This window comes from Azolla caroliniana, unplaced genomic scaffold (assembly GCF_043228905.1).
Source record: "Azolla caroliniana isolate FFs.n. ecotype wild unplaced genomic scaffold, voAzoCaro1.0.p SCAF_21, whole genome shotgun sequence".
Classification (NCBI taxonomy): domain Eukaryota; kingdom Viridiplantae; phylum Streptophyta; class Polypodiopsida; order Salviniales; family Salviniaceae; genus Azolla; species Azolla caroliniana.
Window position 1 is genome coordinate 3,282,044 of NW_028230456.1, and position 18,651 is coordinate 3,300,694.

General features: G+C 38.4%; 1 protein-coding gene across 4 annotated transcripts; it reads left to right on the forward strand.

Moving 5' to 3' along the window:
• The first annotated feature begins 1,064 nt into the window (after positions 1-1,064).
• Positions 1,065-16,643, forward strand: SUVR5 (histone-lysine N-methyltransferase SUVR5). Of its 4 annotated transcripts, none has more exons than XR_015531663.1 (13): positions 1,065-1,239; positions 1,502-2,041; positions 7,897-8,199; positions 8,292-8,402; positions 10,081-10,191; positions 10,277-13,726; positions 13,806-13,967; positions 14,057-14,173; positions 14,258-14,361; positions 14,750-14,881; positions 14,994-15,081; positions 15,782-15,997; positions 16,386-16,643. XR_015531663.1 is itself a non-coding variant. In XM_087336420.1 (12 exons), exons 2-12 carry the CDS (start codon positions 1,598-1,600, stop codon positions 15,887-15,889), a joined length of 5,130 nt encoding a protein of 1,709 aa, XP_087192546.1. In that variant the 5' UTR covers positions 1,065-1,239; positions 1,502-1,597; the 3' UTR covers positions 15,890-16,185. The 4 variants fall into 4 exon arrangements, 1 of the variants encoding a protein (XP_087192546.1); XR_015531665.1 differs by having other exon boundaries at positions 16,424-16,643; XR_015531664.1 differs by lacking the exon at positions 16,386-16,643 and adding an exon at positions 16,260-16,384.
• The last annotated feature ends 2,008 nt before the right edge of the window (positions 16,644-18,651 follow it).

Consider the following 18,651-nt stretch of genomic DNA (forward strand, 5'->3'; position numbering starts at 1 on the left):
TGGGAAAACCTAATCACGAACCTATAAAAAAGAAAAACTTGATCAATTGATGGCATAAACACGCATGAAAGCCTCGTCTTAAAACCTGTAAAAGAAAAACTCTATTTATTGACCATTAATACAAGAATCAAGATATGGGTAAAATCTAATAAGAGAACCAATTAAAGAGAGGCTCGATCAGTTGACCAATGACACGAGCTATGGGTAAGACCTAAATCACGAAAACTATAGAGAAAAAAACAAAACAAAGAAAACATAATGAGGTGCGCTTGTAAACAAAAGAGACAAGAAGCCTCTCGAGGAAAGAAGAGATGGATGGGGTTCAGACGAAGAACAATGAGCCAAGAGTGACCCGACTCGACACACCTGATGATCCCAAGACTATACACAAAGGGTCTACAATAAGTGATAACGCTAGAAGCAATATCTTATTATCTTATTAGAAGGACTTCATCTTATGCAAACCCTAAGAATAGGAATCAACAACATCGGTTTAGGCTTAACTGGTTTTGGCCTTGTCCAAACCAAACTAGTCAAGCCTAAATCGGTTTGGGAGTTTCCAAACCTGAACTGAACCGGTTCCTAAACCGGGGGATTGGGCCTTATCCAGCTTGGTAACCGGTTTGGCCCAAATCGGTTTGGTTCGACTTGAGACTAATCCAAGCTGAACCACCAAACCGTTTTAAAACGGTTTACTAGTTATGTTTAGGCTTGAGCCGAGCCGTTGCCGATTCCTAATCCGAGAGCATGTTTCGCTTAACAAAAACAAGAATCCTTCCTTCGTGTGTTTGTAAAGAAAGTATCTAATACATGGTGTATGTATGGAATGTATGTATGTATGTATGTAGAGATGGATGGATGGATGGATGGATAGGTAAGAAAGAAGAAGAGAACAATTCTCTTCCATCTCATCTTTTGTGAAGAAAAAGAGAGAAAGAGAAAGAGAGAGAGAGAGAGAGAAACAACCCTTTAGTTTTTTTTTTGTTTGCTCATAGGAAACACAGAGAGAGAGAGAGAGAGAGAGAGAGAGAGAGAGCATCACATACACACACACACACACACACACACACACACACACAAAACACCCTCTTCTGTCTTCTTCATCCTCTTTCTTCATCTTCTTCTCTAATTTTGTCTCCCATGTGAAGAAGAAGAAGAAGAAGAAGAAGAAGAAGAAGGATGAAGCCTAGGTTTAGAAGAACCAGGAGGAGGAGGAGAAGAAGAAGGTTTGCCCCTTGTGTAAGTCCCCTTTAACCCAAAACGTAATACAACGAACCCATCTTCCTTCCTTCCTTCCTTTTTTTTTTCCTTCCCTTTTTCTTCGTTAATTCTTGTTTTTTCCTTTCCTTTCCTTCCCCTTTTCTCCCCCCCTTCATCGATTCTTGTTTTTCTTCTTCCCCGTTCCTCGTAAAATGGGTACTCCATTCTCCACATGCAGACTCCACCTATGGTTCCTTCCTCTAACCCTAACCCTAACCCTAAATTTGTATTCTCTCTGCAGGCACAGGTCCGTGAATATAGTCATATGCATATCCATAGCTATGGCTCAGATCTTCACTGAAGAAAAGAAGAGGAAGAAGAAGGAGAAAGAACGAGGATGGAAGAGATGCGCAATACACAAAGGAATTCAGGAGAGATGGATTTTTTCTCCAATGAGAAGGACAGTGTAGATATGGATCTGGGTCCTAATGGTAGTGATAGAGAAGCCATAGAATGTTATCAGAGAAGTGAACGTAAATCAATGCCAAATTTGGAGTTTCTTCGTGAAGAAGATCATTCGAATGTAGTAATTGAGATGGACAGAGATGAACAAGGCTTAAATAATAATCTAGAACAAAACGAAGAAGATAATGAATATGACGATGAAGAAGAAGAAGAAAATGAAGGAAACAGTATCAGTGATTCTTCTGTTGTGAATTCTCAAGAAAAAGCTCAGAAATTAGCTTCAACCAAAATTGATTCTTCCACTTTCTTGGATGCTCAAGGAGATGAAGCTGTATTTCGAGGCCTCGAAGAAGGAAAATCGCCTTTGTGGATCAAGGTATTACACCCCTTCCTATGTTCAATTTTTTTTCGTGTGGTGCTTTAACGTCAATGTCATCACCATGAAGATAGATCTCACATTTATTCAAACTCAAATTGATGTTAATGCTAAGGGTAGTTACTAATTAATGTTAAATTCCTTGAAACGTGATTAAGTTGATGTTAAAGTACATTGTATGTCTATATATTTGAATGCCCATGTTGGTATGCATGTGTATATGGTATTGCTACAATGTTTTTGTCTGTTCAAGCTTGATAATTATTGGGAACCACGTGTTCAAACATGTTAAATGAAGAAGGAGAGACGGTTATCAAGGAGATTCTGTGAGGTTTGTATGAACTCATTGGGATTATGATATTCAAGAACCTCTATCTAAATTCCAATGATGCAAAGAATGTGTCTCTACTGGCAAAATGAAATATATATTATTCAAGATGTGATCAAAACCTATGGAAGCATTTTTAGTATTTCTGGGAGTTATGGATTGGGCATGCAGCACCAGGCCTATATGGAAAATCATCCAAAGAATCTTAAACGTGTATATGCCTGGACCTCCTTATGTTGAAGAAGCTTGTCTTGAGGATTGGTCTTGGTTTGGTATCCTTTGACTCTTTAGTTAACAGGCTACTCCTTTTGTTGACCAGTGTTGCAACATTGTTTTTGGTGCAAATGGAATTTAAGAACGATACAAGAGATTTTATTGATCTTAAAAGAATAAACTATCTTTCAGAGATGATTGCTTGGAGTCTTACCTATTGGAGTGTTGGTTAATCTTGTAAGATTACCCTACATGTAGAAGATGACATACTGAATGTTAAAGAAAGGTGAAATTCGGCTTTGTTGCCGATAGATATCTTTGATGAAAATGGCCATGGCATTTTCCGAATTTGCAAAATACTCAAGTTTCGAATTTCCAGCAAGGACTCACACATGAATATGGTTATTGCACCTCAATATGTGTTTATGAGATGATTTGCTGTTGTGACATAGAGTCAATGCTATTTACGGACATTGAAAACCATCTAACAGAAATATACTTCAAACAGGTCAGATAACAGATAAAGATAGTAATATATTCAGAATAAAAGTTGAGATTCTTACGTTAATGAAAACTCTGTTACAGATGTTGGCTGGTTTTTAACAGCCTTCAAAGACGTACATTACTTCCTTCTAACGGAGTTCAAAACCATCATAATATTTTTCCCCAGAAAAACCAAAGAATACCCTTCAAATTCTATTCTTTCTACCTTGTTATCTAGACTTGATGCTTCCTACTAGGAATTGCACCCAGGTTAGTCAACTCCTAATAATATGTTTGATTCCAGCATGAGAAGCACAGTTCCCAACTATGGCAACTCAACTCTTGGCAGTTATGACTCTGCACAAGATGAATGATTGATCAAGTAGACTACAACTCGTCAATAAGTCAATGTAGCCAAATTTCTTTGCACGATGCAGAACAAGTAAACAATACTTACTTTCTGTAGATGATAGTACAATTATCCATTGCCTCCTGCGCAATGATATGGGAGTGGAGCCCATGGCAAAGACACCTCATGTAGTTGACTGGTGGGTGTCAGGGGCTCACCTAGAATCAGTTTGCCCTCTGAGAACATGTATTCTGTGGCACAACAATAAAAACTCATGAGTAGTAGCTCTAAGCAATATCATTGTGAGATACGTTTTCGAAGCCCTAAACGACTGAAATATTTCTCCACAGAAACAGAAAAACTGAGTAATGCCCTCAAATTAATCAATTGATGGAAAAGTGAAGGAATTGAGAAAAGGACTGTGAAGGAAGCCCGCTTTTGTTTGAGGTGATTGAAAAACAACCTCTCATGTGTAATACCCATGTCCGAGATTCTCAAGGCCAAAAGATACGAGACCATACTCGTATTGATTCAGCTGGTTTGTATGTGGGTCCACAATCATCTTGTTTGCAGTTGCCTTTTTTTACCACCACTATGGTATTGCAAAGGGGGTGGCTAGTTGTTGTGTCTCTGAGATTTCTGCTGCCACTTCTGATGGGTGGATAGATATTTTGCGTGGTATATTCCTACAGATCTCTCATCGGGCCAAAAGCTATGAGAGCATACTCGTATTGATTCAGCTGGTTTGAATGCGGATCCACAATCATCTTGTTTGCAGTTGATGGGCACTTCGTCCTTGGTGCTGCCTTTTTTCGCCACCACTATGGTATTGCAAGGGGAGTGGCTAGTTGTTGTGTCTCTGAGATTTCTGCTGCCACTTCTGATGGGTGGATAGATATTTTGTGCGGTATATTCCTACAGGTCTCTCATCAGGTTGGTGGTTTCCTTGTACAGCTGTTTTGTCACGTCATGTGGGTGCCAAGCATCGATCATTGGGCCAAGAGGTGGATTTTGGAGGGTATACCATTTTGCCTTTTGACGTAGGTTCCATGAGAGGATGTGGCCATCTGATGTACATGGTATTATGCATACGTAAATATGTCACTGGCTACATGCCACACTTAATCATATTTATTTACTTCTTTTTTGTTTTACATTTGGTCTCTCAATGTCAATTGTTGATTGATTTATTTTCAGTGGCTGACTGTGCATGCAGTACTACCCCAGTTTTGCTAGGTAGAATATGATCCCTGTGTGCAAAATGTTGATGAGCGTGCGGCAGGGTTGCCAATTGACTGCTTGTCCTTTTGCTCGCATGCACATGAAGTGTGCCATGTATTGAGTCATTTATTATCCCATGCTGGGCTGCATCCATGTTACTTTTCTTTGACAGCAGTCCTTGGGTTGCAGCACAAGTGGGTATTCATTTACTCTGTTAGGGGTATTTCGTTGATCACATCTTTATGCTGGCAGTTGACAGGTATTGCACAGGTACATTACTCATAATTCCACACGATGACTTTGGGGATTGTTGCAGGGGTACAGTCTCGGTAAAATTGCTAGCATTCCTTTATGATGCATCTGGAAAACACTATATGTGGTTTGATGAGAAGTCTTTGGGGATTGTCACAGGGTACAATCTTGGCACAATTGCTAGCAGTATACTGTAATTGTGCATCTGGAAGACATTATACATGATTCTATGTGATGGCTTGGGAATTGTCACAGGGGTACAATTGCACCACAATTGTTAGTATACTGTTATGGTGCATCTGATGCTGATACTTCCATGCTCTTTTGGAATGACCACCAGACTACTTTGAAAACTTAGACCATTATTGATTCATACTTTGAAGAGTCAGGTGGAGTGGGATGCATGAAGTGGTTCTTCCAGGTGGCTAAGGAAAGAAGGCAGGCTTTTTTCAAAGCTTGGGTGTGTAGTATTCTCTTTGTTGATTTCAATTTTGGCATTGTTAGTTAACAATATACTTGCCTCATTATCTCTGAGCGATATAGCTGAGTTTCTTGGCTATGTCTTTTGTACTTCCCTCAGAACTAGGCCACATAGCGATTTCAAAGGATGTTTGTATATACAAGATATACTGCCAGCAAAAGAGTGATGGAGTTGACAGTATAAGTGCTGGTGGACAAAGGGCATTTGGAGAAAAAGAAAACTTAGAGGCACTTGGGCAAATGTAGAAAAACTCAGTGATGTTTCAGAGTTTTTCCATGAAATTCGATTTTGTTCTAAAAAATGATTAATTTTTTCTTTTCTCTCACTTTGACACTGCCTCTTTCTTTCTTTCTTGCTTTCCAAAAGGACTAAATCCTTATTTTTATTCGACATACCGCAGCCTCAATGCAAGCTTTCCTCCGTCATCTTGCTGTTGTTTCCTACTTGTTATTTTTTCTTGCAACTTGCCACATCTCTAGTTCATTCCACCCTCCTTTTTTGCTTTTTACTCGGTAACATTTGTTTTGGTTTGTTGTTCTCAAAGCCAAGGCAACACTTAAGATGTGATCTCTTGTTTGGTCTTAATTTTGGCCTCTTTCTTTCTTTTGGTTCTGTCCTAACTTCCAAAACAAGCCCCAAAATATCACTTGGTACGAAGATGGCCCACTACAAGACACTTTTTACACACATCAGTTGATGGATTCATCATCAAGCCACCTTATATGGACATACATCTATCCTATGTGCTGCACAGCGTGATAGGGCAGCTGTGAACTTCATCAAAATCAGTTAGAGATTGTGGTAGAGAGATATACATGAATACCTCCAGAAAGAATTTGCCAATTGTGGCATTAAGGAATGGAATTCAAAGAATTCTATGTTTGTCTGTAGTGTATTTTAGGAATTCAGAAGGAAATACCAATGCCTCTTTAAACAAGGTTTTGGCCCACTACGCAAGGTTATGGAATATGAGGACCAACAGTGCCTAGGACTTTTCTTGCTAGAACTCAAGAAACATAGGGAAAAGTTGTTGAAGGACAATAGTACGGCCACACAAGCTCATCCACAAAGAACAATCTCAACTTTCTTTAGGCATATCACTCCTACTGATGCTACAAGTCAATCAAGGGATACACAAATGGGCTCCCGACCAGGACATAACAAAGGGATTACAATAGATCGGGTAATAGCAATTTGTCGTCCACGTAGGCCCGGTCCCCATGGACCACGACCTCAACAGCCTTGTCATTGACAAGTAAAGGCCATTATCTCCCGCCATTGCAGGTGCTTCCCTCGCTTCGGAGACCTCTCCATTCTGGATCGCCCTATGCTAGAGATCTTTCGAAGACAAAAGTTATAATATATCTAGCTTGAGAATCTCACATGTGCCGAAAACCAGATTCTTTCGTCTCGTTTGATCTTATTTACTTTTATATTCATTGATTAATATTTAGTTTATTATGATTTGTTGTTCTCAAAGACGAGACAACACTTAAGATATAGTCTCTTGTTTAGTCTTATAGGCCATTTTGGCCTTTTAAAAGACGTTAATATATCTTTCTTTCTCCCATAGTGCTTCTATATATACATGCCATTCCATCTGTCTTTCTTTCTTTTTGAAATGATTAAATCCTTGTTTTGATCTCGACATACCATGGCCTCTATACCAGCTTTTCTTCCTTCCTCTTGCTGTTGTCTCTCTACTTATTAACTCTTCTTGCAACTTGCTACATCTCTAGTTCATTCCACCTTCGCTTTGGTCCTATCTGCCATAGTGCTTCTGTATGATATATATATATATATATTATATGAGCCTATTTTGGTTCGAAGTTTCAACTTTCAACTCATTATTTCAGGCTGTAACAAGGTGTTTTGGAGGTAAAATATATTCTGGTGACATTGGACTCAAGTATTCTTTCTGTAGTCATCAATAATGACTATCATACACAATGGTGAAGTACAAAATATGGACACATTTTTTCATAGATGAACATGAGCAAGATAAGTTTGAGGCTTACCATAGTCATGAATATGTTGTGTCCCATTTTAGATCAATATGACCGGGAGAATTTAGGCTTATCATGTCCTATTGTAGAGTATTTCTATTTCTAGGTTTTGAGCTTTATCATCACGACACTAGTAACAACATAATGTTTCATCTACCATTCTTCATCCACTTGCTTTGATTAGTTTTGTGGTGAGTATCCATAATTCAGGTAATCTTCATCCTCTATCTCCAGTGTCCAATGCAACCCGCAATATCTGCACCTACTTTTCAGATAGCTCATGCAGAAAGAAATATTTAAAGTAACCAAGTACATAAATACTCGAACCTAATTCTGACAAAATACAAGGTATAAAAAGTGGTCCACTTCACTATTGGTAGAATGTGTGCTAATAAAATAGGACTCTAAATATCTTGGATTTGATTTTTCGAGTTACTGTTAATGCTAAGAACTCTTAATACTTGGTTAGTTTATGGTCCTTTCAAGGTTTTGACGTTCATCTATATATTCTGATTGCTGTAGTGGAGGGGAAAGTGGCAGGCAGGTATACAGTGCTGCTTGGAAGATTGTCCTGCGCAAACTGTCAAAGCTATGCCAACATATGGAAGGAAGTCCTATATCGTGGTGTTCTTCCCAAGTAATCGGTCATTTGTATGGACAGATTGGCAACTGGTTTGCTCTATTACAGAAAATCCCGAGCCGCTGTCTGTTGGATCACATGAAAGTGGTCGAACTTCAGTTCTTGACTTGAATGCAGCAAAAACATACATGTTACGGAAAATTACCACCTTGATGCTAGACATTAGCGATCAACTTCCTATAACAGTTAAGATATTGAAATAAAATGCTGAAATTAACAGCTCTTTTTTTTCGTGTGCAACGTTCCACATTCAATCTTTCTAAGGTGCTCTTTTCAGGCTGTGGAGGATGGTGCCCGAGATGTGAGCTTTTGGAAGGATTTTGCAAATGCAACAGCAAAATCTGCCACATATCAAGAACTTGGATCCGCTCTGGTGAAACTTAAAAGTGTAAGCATGTCGAAGCACAGTTGGCTGATGCAGGCCACCCATCTTGGCACTTTGGGATTTAGTATATTTTGAATGTATTCTCAATTTGAGCTTTTGTTTCTTGGCATGTGTAGATGCCTCCACATTTGTTTTTTCACCACTGTATATACCTTGATTAAATTGTTTTGTCATTGTTTTATGGTATACATATCAGCATTCTTACAAGTGATCATTCACTTAAGCCACGTATGTGTATTTAGAGAATACGCATACCTTTCTATCTTCTCACTCTCTTGCACTCTTGATTATAGTGCCTGTTTGCTTGTTGAGCATTCGATAATGATGGATTTTCATAGAAAACATCTAATGCATACTATAAATGATGGCTTCATACTTTTGCCCTGCTACATAGGTTCTTGTCTATGGGTTTGCTGTATCAGCTGGGGGATATATAGAGGCATACCTAGAGAAGAGCACCATTGGCGATAGTGATCATGCTTGACTGACTACCTTGTTATAGAGGATATTGATGTCATTCTTGAAAAACCCATATGAAACTCCCATAGATCTATGTAACTTTATTTCATCTCATGTCTCTTTGGCAGATCTCCCTGGATGTAACTTATTACACTGTTTTTTCTTCCTCATTTTATGCTGTTGAATATTTTATCAGATCTTTCTGTAACTTGTTTGGCCTCATAGGTCATTTTTTTGCTTTTTGAAAGCTATAACATCTCTCCACTGAGTGAGAAACATGTCTGGAAAAGGTCAGGATGGCCTGTAAGACCTAAGTTATCAAACCACAATGTAATGGACGATACAAATGCCAGATTGAAAGTCTGAAGAAAATCCTAGTAAGAATCCTAAATCTAAGCATGTCGATATGATGTATAAATGTGGTAATCCATGCAGAAATATCACAATGAGTAATGCATATGCCATCCCATAAACTGACAAGTAAGTTGTGTGGCAGTGGTTGATGGTATCCTTCATTTCCCAAAGTTGCCACCTTCAGTATGGATATGCATAGAGTGTCCTAGCTGGAGGTCTGTATCAAGTAGTATCCCTCATGGGTGAGGGATTTGTTGTGCGACTACTTGACGTCCTAACTGGAGGTCTGTATCAATAGTATCACTTATCGGCGAGGGAACCGTTGTGCTGCTACTTTACGTCCTAGCTGGAGGTCTGTATCAAGTAGTATCCCTTGAGGGCAAGGGAATTGCTGTGCTACTACTTGACGTCCTGAGTGATGTGTGCATGTAGAGATCTGTAATGATTGATGCAAGAATGTTTCTTTCCGAATGCTCCATTTTTTATGGGAGCGGCAGTCAAGGTCCACATATTTTAGGGCACAAGATTGATGCTTATCATTTTTGATGTGCCTCTCAAAGCTTTTTATAAGGCAGGCTATATAAAAACTTATGCTTATGGTAATGGAAAAAATAATTAAAAGCTATCCGACAAATGCCTTTGGTTGCAAATATCAATCTTCAGTGATAGATATAAATGCATACTGAGTGCTACATGCCATCAGAAATTTGAAATTATATTTACTGTATTTCATTCAATCAGCACATAGTTTCCAAATTTTGTGATTACTTTGTTTTAACATGTAAACGCATTAGTTAACTTCTATTTTGCAAGAAATTTATGTGCCATTCTGGACTAGATTTTGATTGTGGAGGATTTTTTACCTCAGATGATTTTGTCGTCCTTAATCAAAGAAGATTGGATTAATACTTGTAGTCTAGAGTGGGAACACCAATGTAGGAATGCGGATACAGCTGGTTCCTTAGAGATGCTTGTGAAGGTTAGAATTGACCTTTGTTTATATCATGATCCAGTTTTTATGTTTGTACCCATAAAAAATTTGTGATCTTTTCTGGTTTCACTAGGAGTTAAAGACTGCAATATGCTGGAATGAAGTGGGTAAACTTTGGGATGACTTGGAGCAAGGAAATTTGGGTTCTGAGTGGAAATCATGGAAAGCAAGCTCCCACCATGATGGATCAAATCGAGGAAAGGCATGGTATTCCTCTTTTAGCGTTACTGGCCATAGAAGGAAATTCGATGCATTAAATTGTTTACACGAGGGGAGTGAGGGACATGGTGGATCAGGAGATATAGGTAATGCAGACTCTGAACAAGACAGCAGGCGAGTGAAATTGCAGCATGGGATGCCATTGAAGCTTGAAGCTAGGAAGAATCTTGACATGTCCTCCTCATTAGATGTGATTGTTAAATCTGATAATGGAGTTTCTGAGACCAAGATTGTACGTAGATCATCTCAATGCTTGGCTTTCTCTGACAGAAAGGGCAGACAATGTAACAGGTATCCTAAAGAGGGATCTGTATATTGTTGTGTGCATGTGCCTTCCAGTTGTAAGGAGGGATTGACTCATGCCACAGAACAGAAGAAGGGTAAGCTTCTCATATCCCACTCAGTTGAGGATGATGCAGATGGGGTGATCTGCAGTGGTATGACAAAGTATGGAAGAAGATGCAGTCATAAGGCAAGGAATGGCTCTGTCTTTTGTTTAAAGCACATGCTACGAGACTTGGAGAAACCTGGCAAAAAGGTTACAGAAAAATCTGAATGTGGTGTTGTTGAGTCCAACATTGGTACACAGCATGATGTTTTAAAACAAGAAAAGGGAGAAAATTCTTCAATTGTCGTTAATGGCCATCAAAAGACATTTGATGCATCCAATTGTTCTCCTGATAGGAATGAGCAATATGGTGAGTCAGGTGATGAAGGTAATGCCTACTGTGGACAAAATAGCAAGCGACAGAAATTGGAGCAGCAGTTGGTATTGTATTCACCGAATCCATTGAAAGCCACGTCAGTGCAGTGTGAAACAATTTCCAAGGCCCAAAATTTGGATATGAAGTCAGACAATGGCACAGGTGTTGTTGAGGTCAAGAATGTGCGTAGATCATCTCAGTGCATGGCTTTTTCTGATAGAAAGGGCAGACAATGCAACAGGTATCCTAAAGAAGGATCTGTATATTGTTGTGTACATATTCCTTCTGGTTCTAAAGAGGGACTGTCTAATACTGAAGAGCAGAAGAATGGTAAGTTTCCAATCTCTCACTCATGTGAGGATGATTCACATGGAATGGCTTGCAGTGGGTTGACAAGGTATGGAAGAAGATGCACTCATAAGGCAAGGAATGGTTCTGTCTTCTGTCTAAAGCACATGCTACGAGATGTTGAGGAACCAGTAAAACAGGATAGTGAAAAAACGGTAATACTCTCCTTGGCGGCTGTTACAAAGTCCAAAATTGGTGCAATGTCAGAACATAATATTTCCAGCCACAAACGAAAAATTGAACAAGCTGATCCAGGCCAAGTTAGTTCATCTCTGCATGAAACGTCAAATTATGTACCAAATATGGTTGCCCGAAATGGTGAGTCAACACAGTGCATTGGTTTGTGTGGTAGTGGTGTTCGATGTTCCCATCGTGCAAAACCAGGATTCCCATACTGTGAGAAACATGTACCAGGTTTATCTCCGTATGCTAATAGGGGCCAGGAAAAATCATATTCTAAAGATATTTCTGGCAGAATTCCAATTAGGAAGGATGAATTTAGCATCTCACGACTGAAGGGCATAGTTCACGATTATGTTAGAGCACGATTATCTAATGAGGAAGCTCAAAGTAGCCAGCATGCAAAGTCAAAGCAGAAAATTATTGACATGGTTCTCAAGGAAGTTTCTGGAAATCTAAAAGCATCGGAATCATTGTATGATATAGTTACTGGTGAAATGGAGAACTTGAAAAAACTCTTGGAGGAAAAAGATGCCTTACAAGTGGAGAATTGTCTTGTTCCTTCAACAGGATCTGTAGAACATACAACCAACTCTGTGATAGGAATAGGTGGAGATAAGTCCATTGAGCAGCTCTCGAATGTTGATTTGCTGAAACAAGTTAGTACAGCACCTAATGGCCACATTTCAAGGTATAGATGTAAGCTTTGCGCACAAGAATTTCTCGATCTTGTTGTGTTAGGTGAACATTGGCGAGGTTATCATAAGAAAGAAGCGCAACAGTATTTTAGAGGATATACTTGCCAGTTTTGTAATCACCCATTCACAAATAAGAAAGCTCTGTATAGGCATAGGAATGCACGCCATTCTGACATGATAACTCAAACCAAGTCATCTCTTCTAGCACCATGTATCATTTGCAATGCACAGTTTCTAAACTTTGAAGACCTATGGAAACATGTGATTTGCAGTCATCCTGATCAACTTTGTGCCTTCTGGCCTGTGACAGATCCATCTTCAGATTTGATAAATGGGCCAGTCCAATGGCAACCATCAGGATTGGAAATTGTTAATGTAGACCATGAAAAACACACACAGATTGCTCATGAAAAGAATAAGGACCCTGCTACCCTAGGAACTATAGAAGCGCCTTCTGACACTACAACTGAAATGAGGTACAAATGCAAAATTTGTGGCCTTAAGTTTCCTCTTCTTCCAGATTTGGGACGACATCATCAAGCTCAACACAAGCCTGCCACATCCATACAATTGAATGAAGCGTCTTTTTCCCCAGGGATGTCCGAAGAGTTGAAACCAGGGGTACCGTTGGAAAAAGAAAAGAAAAGAAAGGCCCAAAAACTTAATATACGAAGGGCACCCGTTGTGAAAGATAAAGCTGAAGCACAAATAGTTACTCAGAATGTTAGGAATTGGACTATGGAAGAGATAGAGGGCCACACTGGGGTGAAGTTTGAAAGTTTTCCGAGTAATGAAGATATTCTTACTGTTGCAAGATCTGCATGTTGTAAGAACCGTCTTTACAGTGTTCTGGAGAAAAAGTATGCTTCCTTACCAGATCGTTTGGCTTTCAAAGCAGCCAAAATCTGCAGTGAGGCCAATGTAAAGTTGCAATTTTATCAGGAGGGATATGTTTGTCCCAACAGTTGCAAGGAGATTTCCTTGTCAACGGATGTAAAAGCAAGTGTTGAAAGATTATCAAATGCAAATTTATTGTCCCAGCAATCACAGTTTAATCCTGCTCATATAAACTATACATCTGCTTTGACAAGCAACAACATTGTATTAGATGAAAGTCATGTAGTATTTACAACTGTCTCTGCCACAACCGTAAGTGACAATTCTTGCAGTAAAATGATTCTTTGCGAAGATCTAAGTTTCGGAAAAGAACGGATGCCAATTCCATGTGTGCTAGATAGAGATGTAATGGGAGAATGCGATTGTCCCATGTGTACTGAGAATCCAAGTGGACATTTGGAGACACTCACACCATGGCTTCATTTTTCTTATGTTACAAAAAGGACACTAGATCCATCCCTGGAGATTGATACAGAGGTCTGCACCTTTTATGTCTGTCTTTATTTTTTTATTTAACCAAGATTGAAATGATTAAGTACAAATTTTATCAGCGCAGAGCTCACGCTTGGGTTGTAGCTGCCCAGAACATCAATGTCAGCCTGACAAATGTGAGCATGTATACCTCTTTGACAACGATAACACTGATGCAGAGGATATATACTGTAGGCCAATGGCTAGAAGGTTCCCTTATGATAACAAGGGCTGCATCATCTTACAGGTAGGTTTTAAGCTAATCTTCTGTTTTAAAGTTTTTGGTTACTTTTGTGCATATGGTCATTCATTCCTTGTTTTATTCTTTGATCTCAGGAACGATATCTGGTCTATGAATGCAATTCTCTATGTAGTTGTAGTGAACTTTGCCAAAACCGGGTATTACAGAAGGGTGTACAAGTGAAATTGGAAGTTTATAAGACTAGACATAAGGTCGTTGAACCCCCCTTATTCTGCTTGCACATTAACTCTGCATGTTGAATTTAGTCTCAATATTTCTCCATTGTTCAAGCGCAGGGATGGGCAGTGAGGGCTGCACAGCATATTCCACGGGGAACTTTTGTTTGTGAATACATTGGGGAAGTCCTTGATGATTTTGAGGCAAATCGAAGAGGCGAGAGGTATATCTCAACTTTATATTCTTGTATTCATAAAAATGTTTTATGTGAGGAAACACTGTTTTGTGAAACTGTTTTTTGCTAAGTAAAATTTGGAAATTTTTTGTGCATCCCTGGAAACCACATTAAACTGTCTTCCTCAGGTGCATGAGTATATTTCGCTATTATGATACGATAAATCAAATTAGAGTATTTTTGGAGATGATTATCTCCTTCGTTTTCTCATAACCTAGGCCTGGAAAACTATCTTTTTTCTTCCATAAGAGTAAAATGTATGATGTCTCTTTCCCTAAGATCGTGGAATGCATCTGGTGGTTCTATGAATATTCGCCCAATGATGTGTCATAATTCTGAAAGAAATACTTATCTGAAACTCTCTGTGACAAACAAGGTATGATAAAGAAGGATGCAGTTACCTGTATGATATTGATGCTCATATTCACATCGGTCGCCGGGGAAGGCCAAAACCATTTGTCATTGATGCAACAAAGTTTGGGAATGTGTCTCGGTTTATCAACCACAGGTAATTCATGGGAAAAACATTAATCCAGAACGAAGTAGTTTAGTCTTATTCATCAGGTTTAGTTTTATTTGTTGTTCTGATACCAACCTTGTGGAACAAATTTCATCCTCAGCTGCTCTCCAAATTTGGTGAATTATCAAGTGTTGGTGGAGAGCATGGATTGTCAACTTGCGCACATCGGTCTATACGCAACACGTGATGTAAGTGCAGATTGGCTCCTATCTTTGCTTCACATTTTTGTGTTTCTTTAATCTTGGGAAAATAAAAATGCAAGCATACATGCATGTTGTGAAACTCATGCATGCAAACAAAGAAAACACTGTTAAATTTGATTGATTTAACTCTGGAATGCAACCAACCAGGCATTGGATTCCATCTTCTATCACCCACTTGATTTAGTTCTCTCTTGTGAATGTGCATGGAAATTATTCCTATTCATATGTTATAGCAAGAACCGTCTTTAGGAAAAGCAGGAATCTTGGTTGGCCATGTATATTACACATTAATCACTATCCAACTCAGCTTATTATGACTCATCTGCCATGTATATTCCTTGTATTGAGTGATTAGAATTGTCTAATTGTCGATATCAAGTAGTCAAGTTTCATTTAATACTTGTAATTTGTAAATATCTTTACTATTTATTATGTGATTTTGATCGATTCATTAAGCTAACATTATGGTCTACCTAAGCCTTACACTCTAAATCTCAAACCTGAAACCCAAGCTTATTATGACTTCATCCACCTTGGTATTTCCTTATATTGAGTGATTATTTATACTCTTCACAAATGTCAAAATTCCATTCAATATACAATAAGTTCTTTTTCATGCAATTGGGATTGTTATATATTGTAAATATGAATATATATTGTCTTCATACTACCCTTACTATGACAGATCAATATTGGCGAGGAGCTGGCATATGACTATCGCTATAAACTCTTACCTGGGAGAGGCTGTCCGTGTCATTGTGGAGCCAAGGATTGTCGTGGGAGGCTCTATTGAGTTTCTCACTCCTCTCTTTCCTTTATTGTGTACATTACGAGAATATATGGTGATTTCCCACTTGCTCAACTGGAGATCCCGACAAAGGCTTTTTCACTTACACCACAGGTTCTATGCATGCATCTGTCTATGCATTTTGTCTACTTAAATTTTTGTTGCAATGTTCCATCTCGTAAGGAAAAGAGCATATATACTCTCTATCCATTGTCTATTCCCTACGTATATATGGTACATATCATGGTTCTCTATCTCAATCAACTCAGCCTTCTGTATATATTGTTTCTGATTTTCGGCCACTCTTTTTTTCCCTTTGCTATGTAATAATGTCTGCTGTTGTTGATTGAAGAATCATGTACTACCTTTTTTCCAGATTTTGGATGATTGAAACAAAATGAAGATTATGCATATGTCAGTTAAAAAAATGATTGGGTGTTTTGTTTAAACCTAATTTGGTCATGTAACAAAAATCTAACTTTATTCTTATTGTTTGCCTCAGAGCCATCTCTCATTCGTCATCTTTGAATTGTCATGCAGTGAAATAAGGTGTAGAGGAACATTGCCTCGGATCATATTGTTGTGCCTTCTTAATATATATATATATATATATACCTATATAGGGTCACATATTGTTACCTAGATGTTGCTCATGTACAAACATTGTATTTTCTACCTTTGTTCACTATTGTGAATCGATAACTATCCAAAGCATTTACTTAGCCCTTCTGAATTCACACAATATATGTGCAAATTTTTCGAGATGGATGGTGTTTTTGGAGAGCTTGTGTATTGAAGTGTTGACATATATATATATATATATATATATATATATAGATCTTGAAATGAGGTGAAATGTAGATCCAAACTTTGCCAAAGCTTTATGCCTATGACTATGATAGAAAGAGTAAATTGTGTTTTCAAAATTATGGTTTGTGCATGTGCTCTCGAGACAATGGTCCAACTCATGGTGTGAGTGGCAAATAAGGAAATTTTGTGACCATGGAAGTTTCGACTCTGTTCAGTCCCATTGCAGAAGATTGTTGTGAGTTGCATGTAACGAATTTTGTGTAGGTGTCTTGATTCCTCTTGGACTTCCCTTGTCCTTAAGATTTCTCAGTTCCATTGTGGTAGCGGGCAGATGCCATTAGTTTATGGATACGTATCAATTCTTCAAATTTTCCACATATAGTGGTGACATAGAGATATGAACTTTGTCTACCTAGTGATTTTTCTGGACTTAAGAGGGTTCAACCAACCTCACCTGAAAGTGTACCATGTACTTTGGATCTCTTGTATTGCATTGATTCGTTATTCTTCGCATGGTCTACAAGGATCTATTGAGGTTTCAAGGTCTTTATGGGTGAGTTGTCAATCCTTGAACCCACATACCCTAGTAGACTATTATAGTAAGTCATGACTCTTCACAACTGAAGATAATAAGGTATATGTTTTCTAGTTATCTTAGTATATGATAAAGTCTTGATGTGAATGGGCCTTAGATGCTACATTGGCAAAGGATGCACTAGGATGCAATTTTAAGCACATATACATACCAAGGGGCAGGTAACATATGGGAACATTGTATATGGATACCAATTTGAAGATAGAAACTACATCGATGTACCATATGGGCACTTTTATTTGAAGTAATAGTGTTTTAGTACCACATCACATTATAATCTTGAAGAACATTGCCCAATTAATTGCTGTAATGGCTATTGCATAACAATTTCATTCAATCATAGCATAGTAACTTTGAAGATAAACGTGTGAAGAAAGTCCACATGTTGACTTTCCACTAAAAGACATGTTAGTATCTTTAGTTGGTATTTTGATTTTGATAATAAGGATTTTGTACATGAGGATCCCCGTTTAGAACTAAATGGCATCTTAACATATTGTTTATTGTACTATCATCAGCCTTACTTGCTTCATAATATACCCCCACACGTAGATACACACTTGTCTTGTGATTTGGAACGTGGTAATGGTGAATTATGCTTCACAACACACCTTTTGGGGATAGATATGTACATGCAACTTACACACCATTTTTGTATAGAGAAGACTTGAGATTAAATATTCCAAATATGGAGTTTTTTTTAACACTTTCATCTTGTCTTCTATGATTGCGTAATCTCTCCAAATTCTCACAATCAATGTTGTCAAGGTAATTGAAGAAAACTATATAATGATGATTACACAATTGAAAGAAAAAGAAACACCAATTGTTACATTTAGAGAATTTGATATACAATAGTCCATTATAGGAGTCTTTTCCACTCAACGGGCCTAATTACGTTCGCTCTTGATCTCCTATATACTATCCCATGAAGATTAAAAAATTTAAACATCTATGACATTTTAAGTAGTGATCATAATGCATATGGATATTTAAAACATATCTAAAACCTAAAACCCGAACAAAGCAACCAAAATGAAACAACAAAGAGAAAAAGCAAAAGGCAAAAGGCAAAAAGCAGAAAAACAGACGCCCGAGGGCTTCCCGCCAAAATAATTCCCGCGGGTCGGCCTTTTTCCCGCCAAAAAAAGCGTTAGGGGAGTACCCCCTCAACCTCCTCACTAACAAAAGAAAAACTAAAAATAAAAAGGATCGAGAGAGTAAGGAAGAGCTGTCTGATCTCCCGCCTCAAGCCACACTCCCTGAATTAGGGTTCCGTCTCTCTCTCTCTCTCTCTCTCTCTCTCTCTCAGGCCCAATTAGGGTTCCGTCCTGGTCCCCGCAGAGCTTGCTCTAAGGCTCTT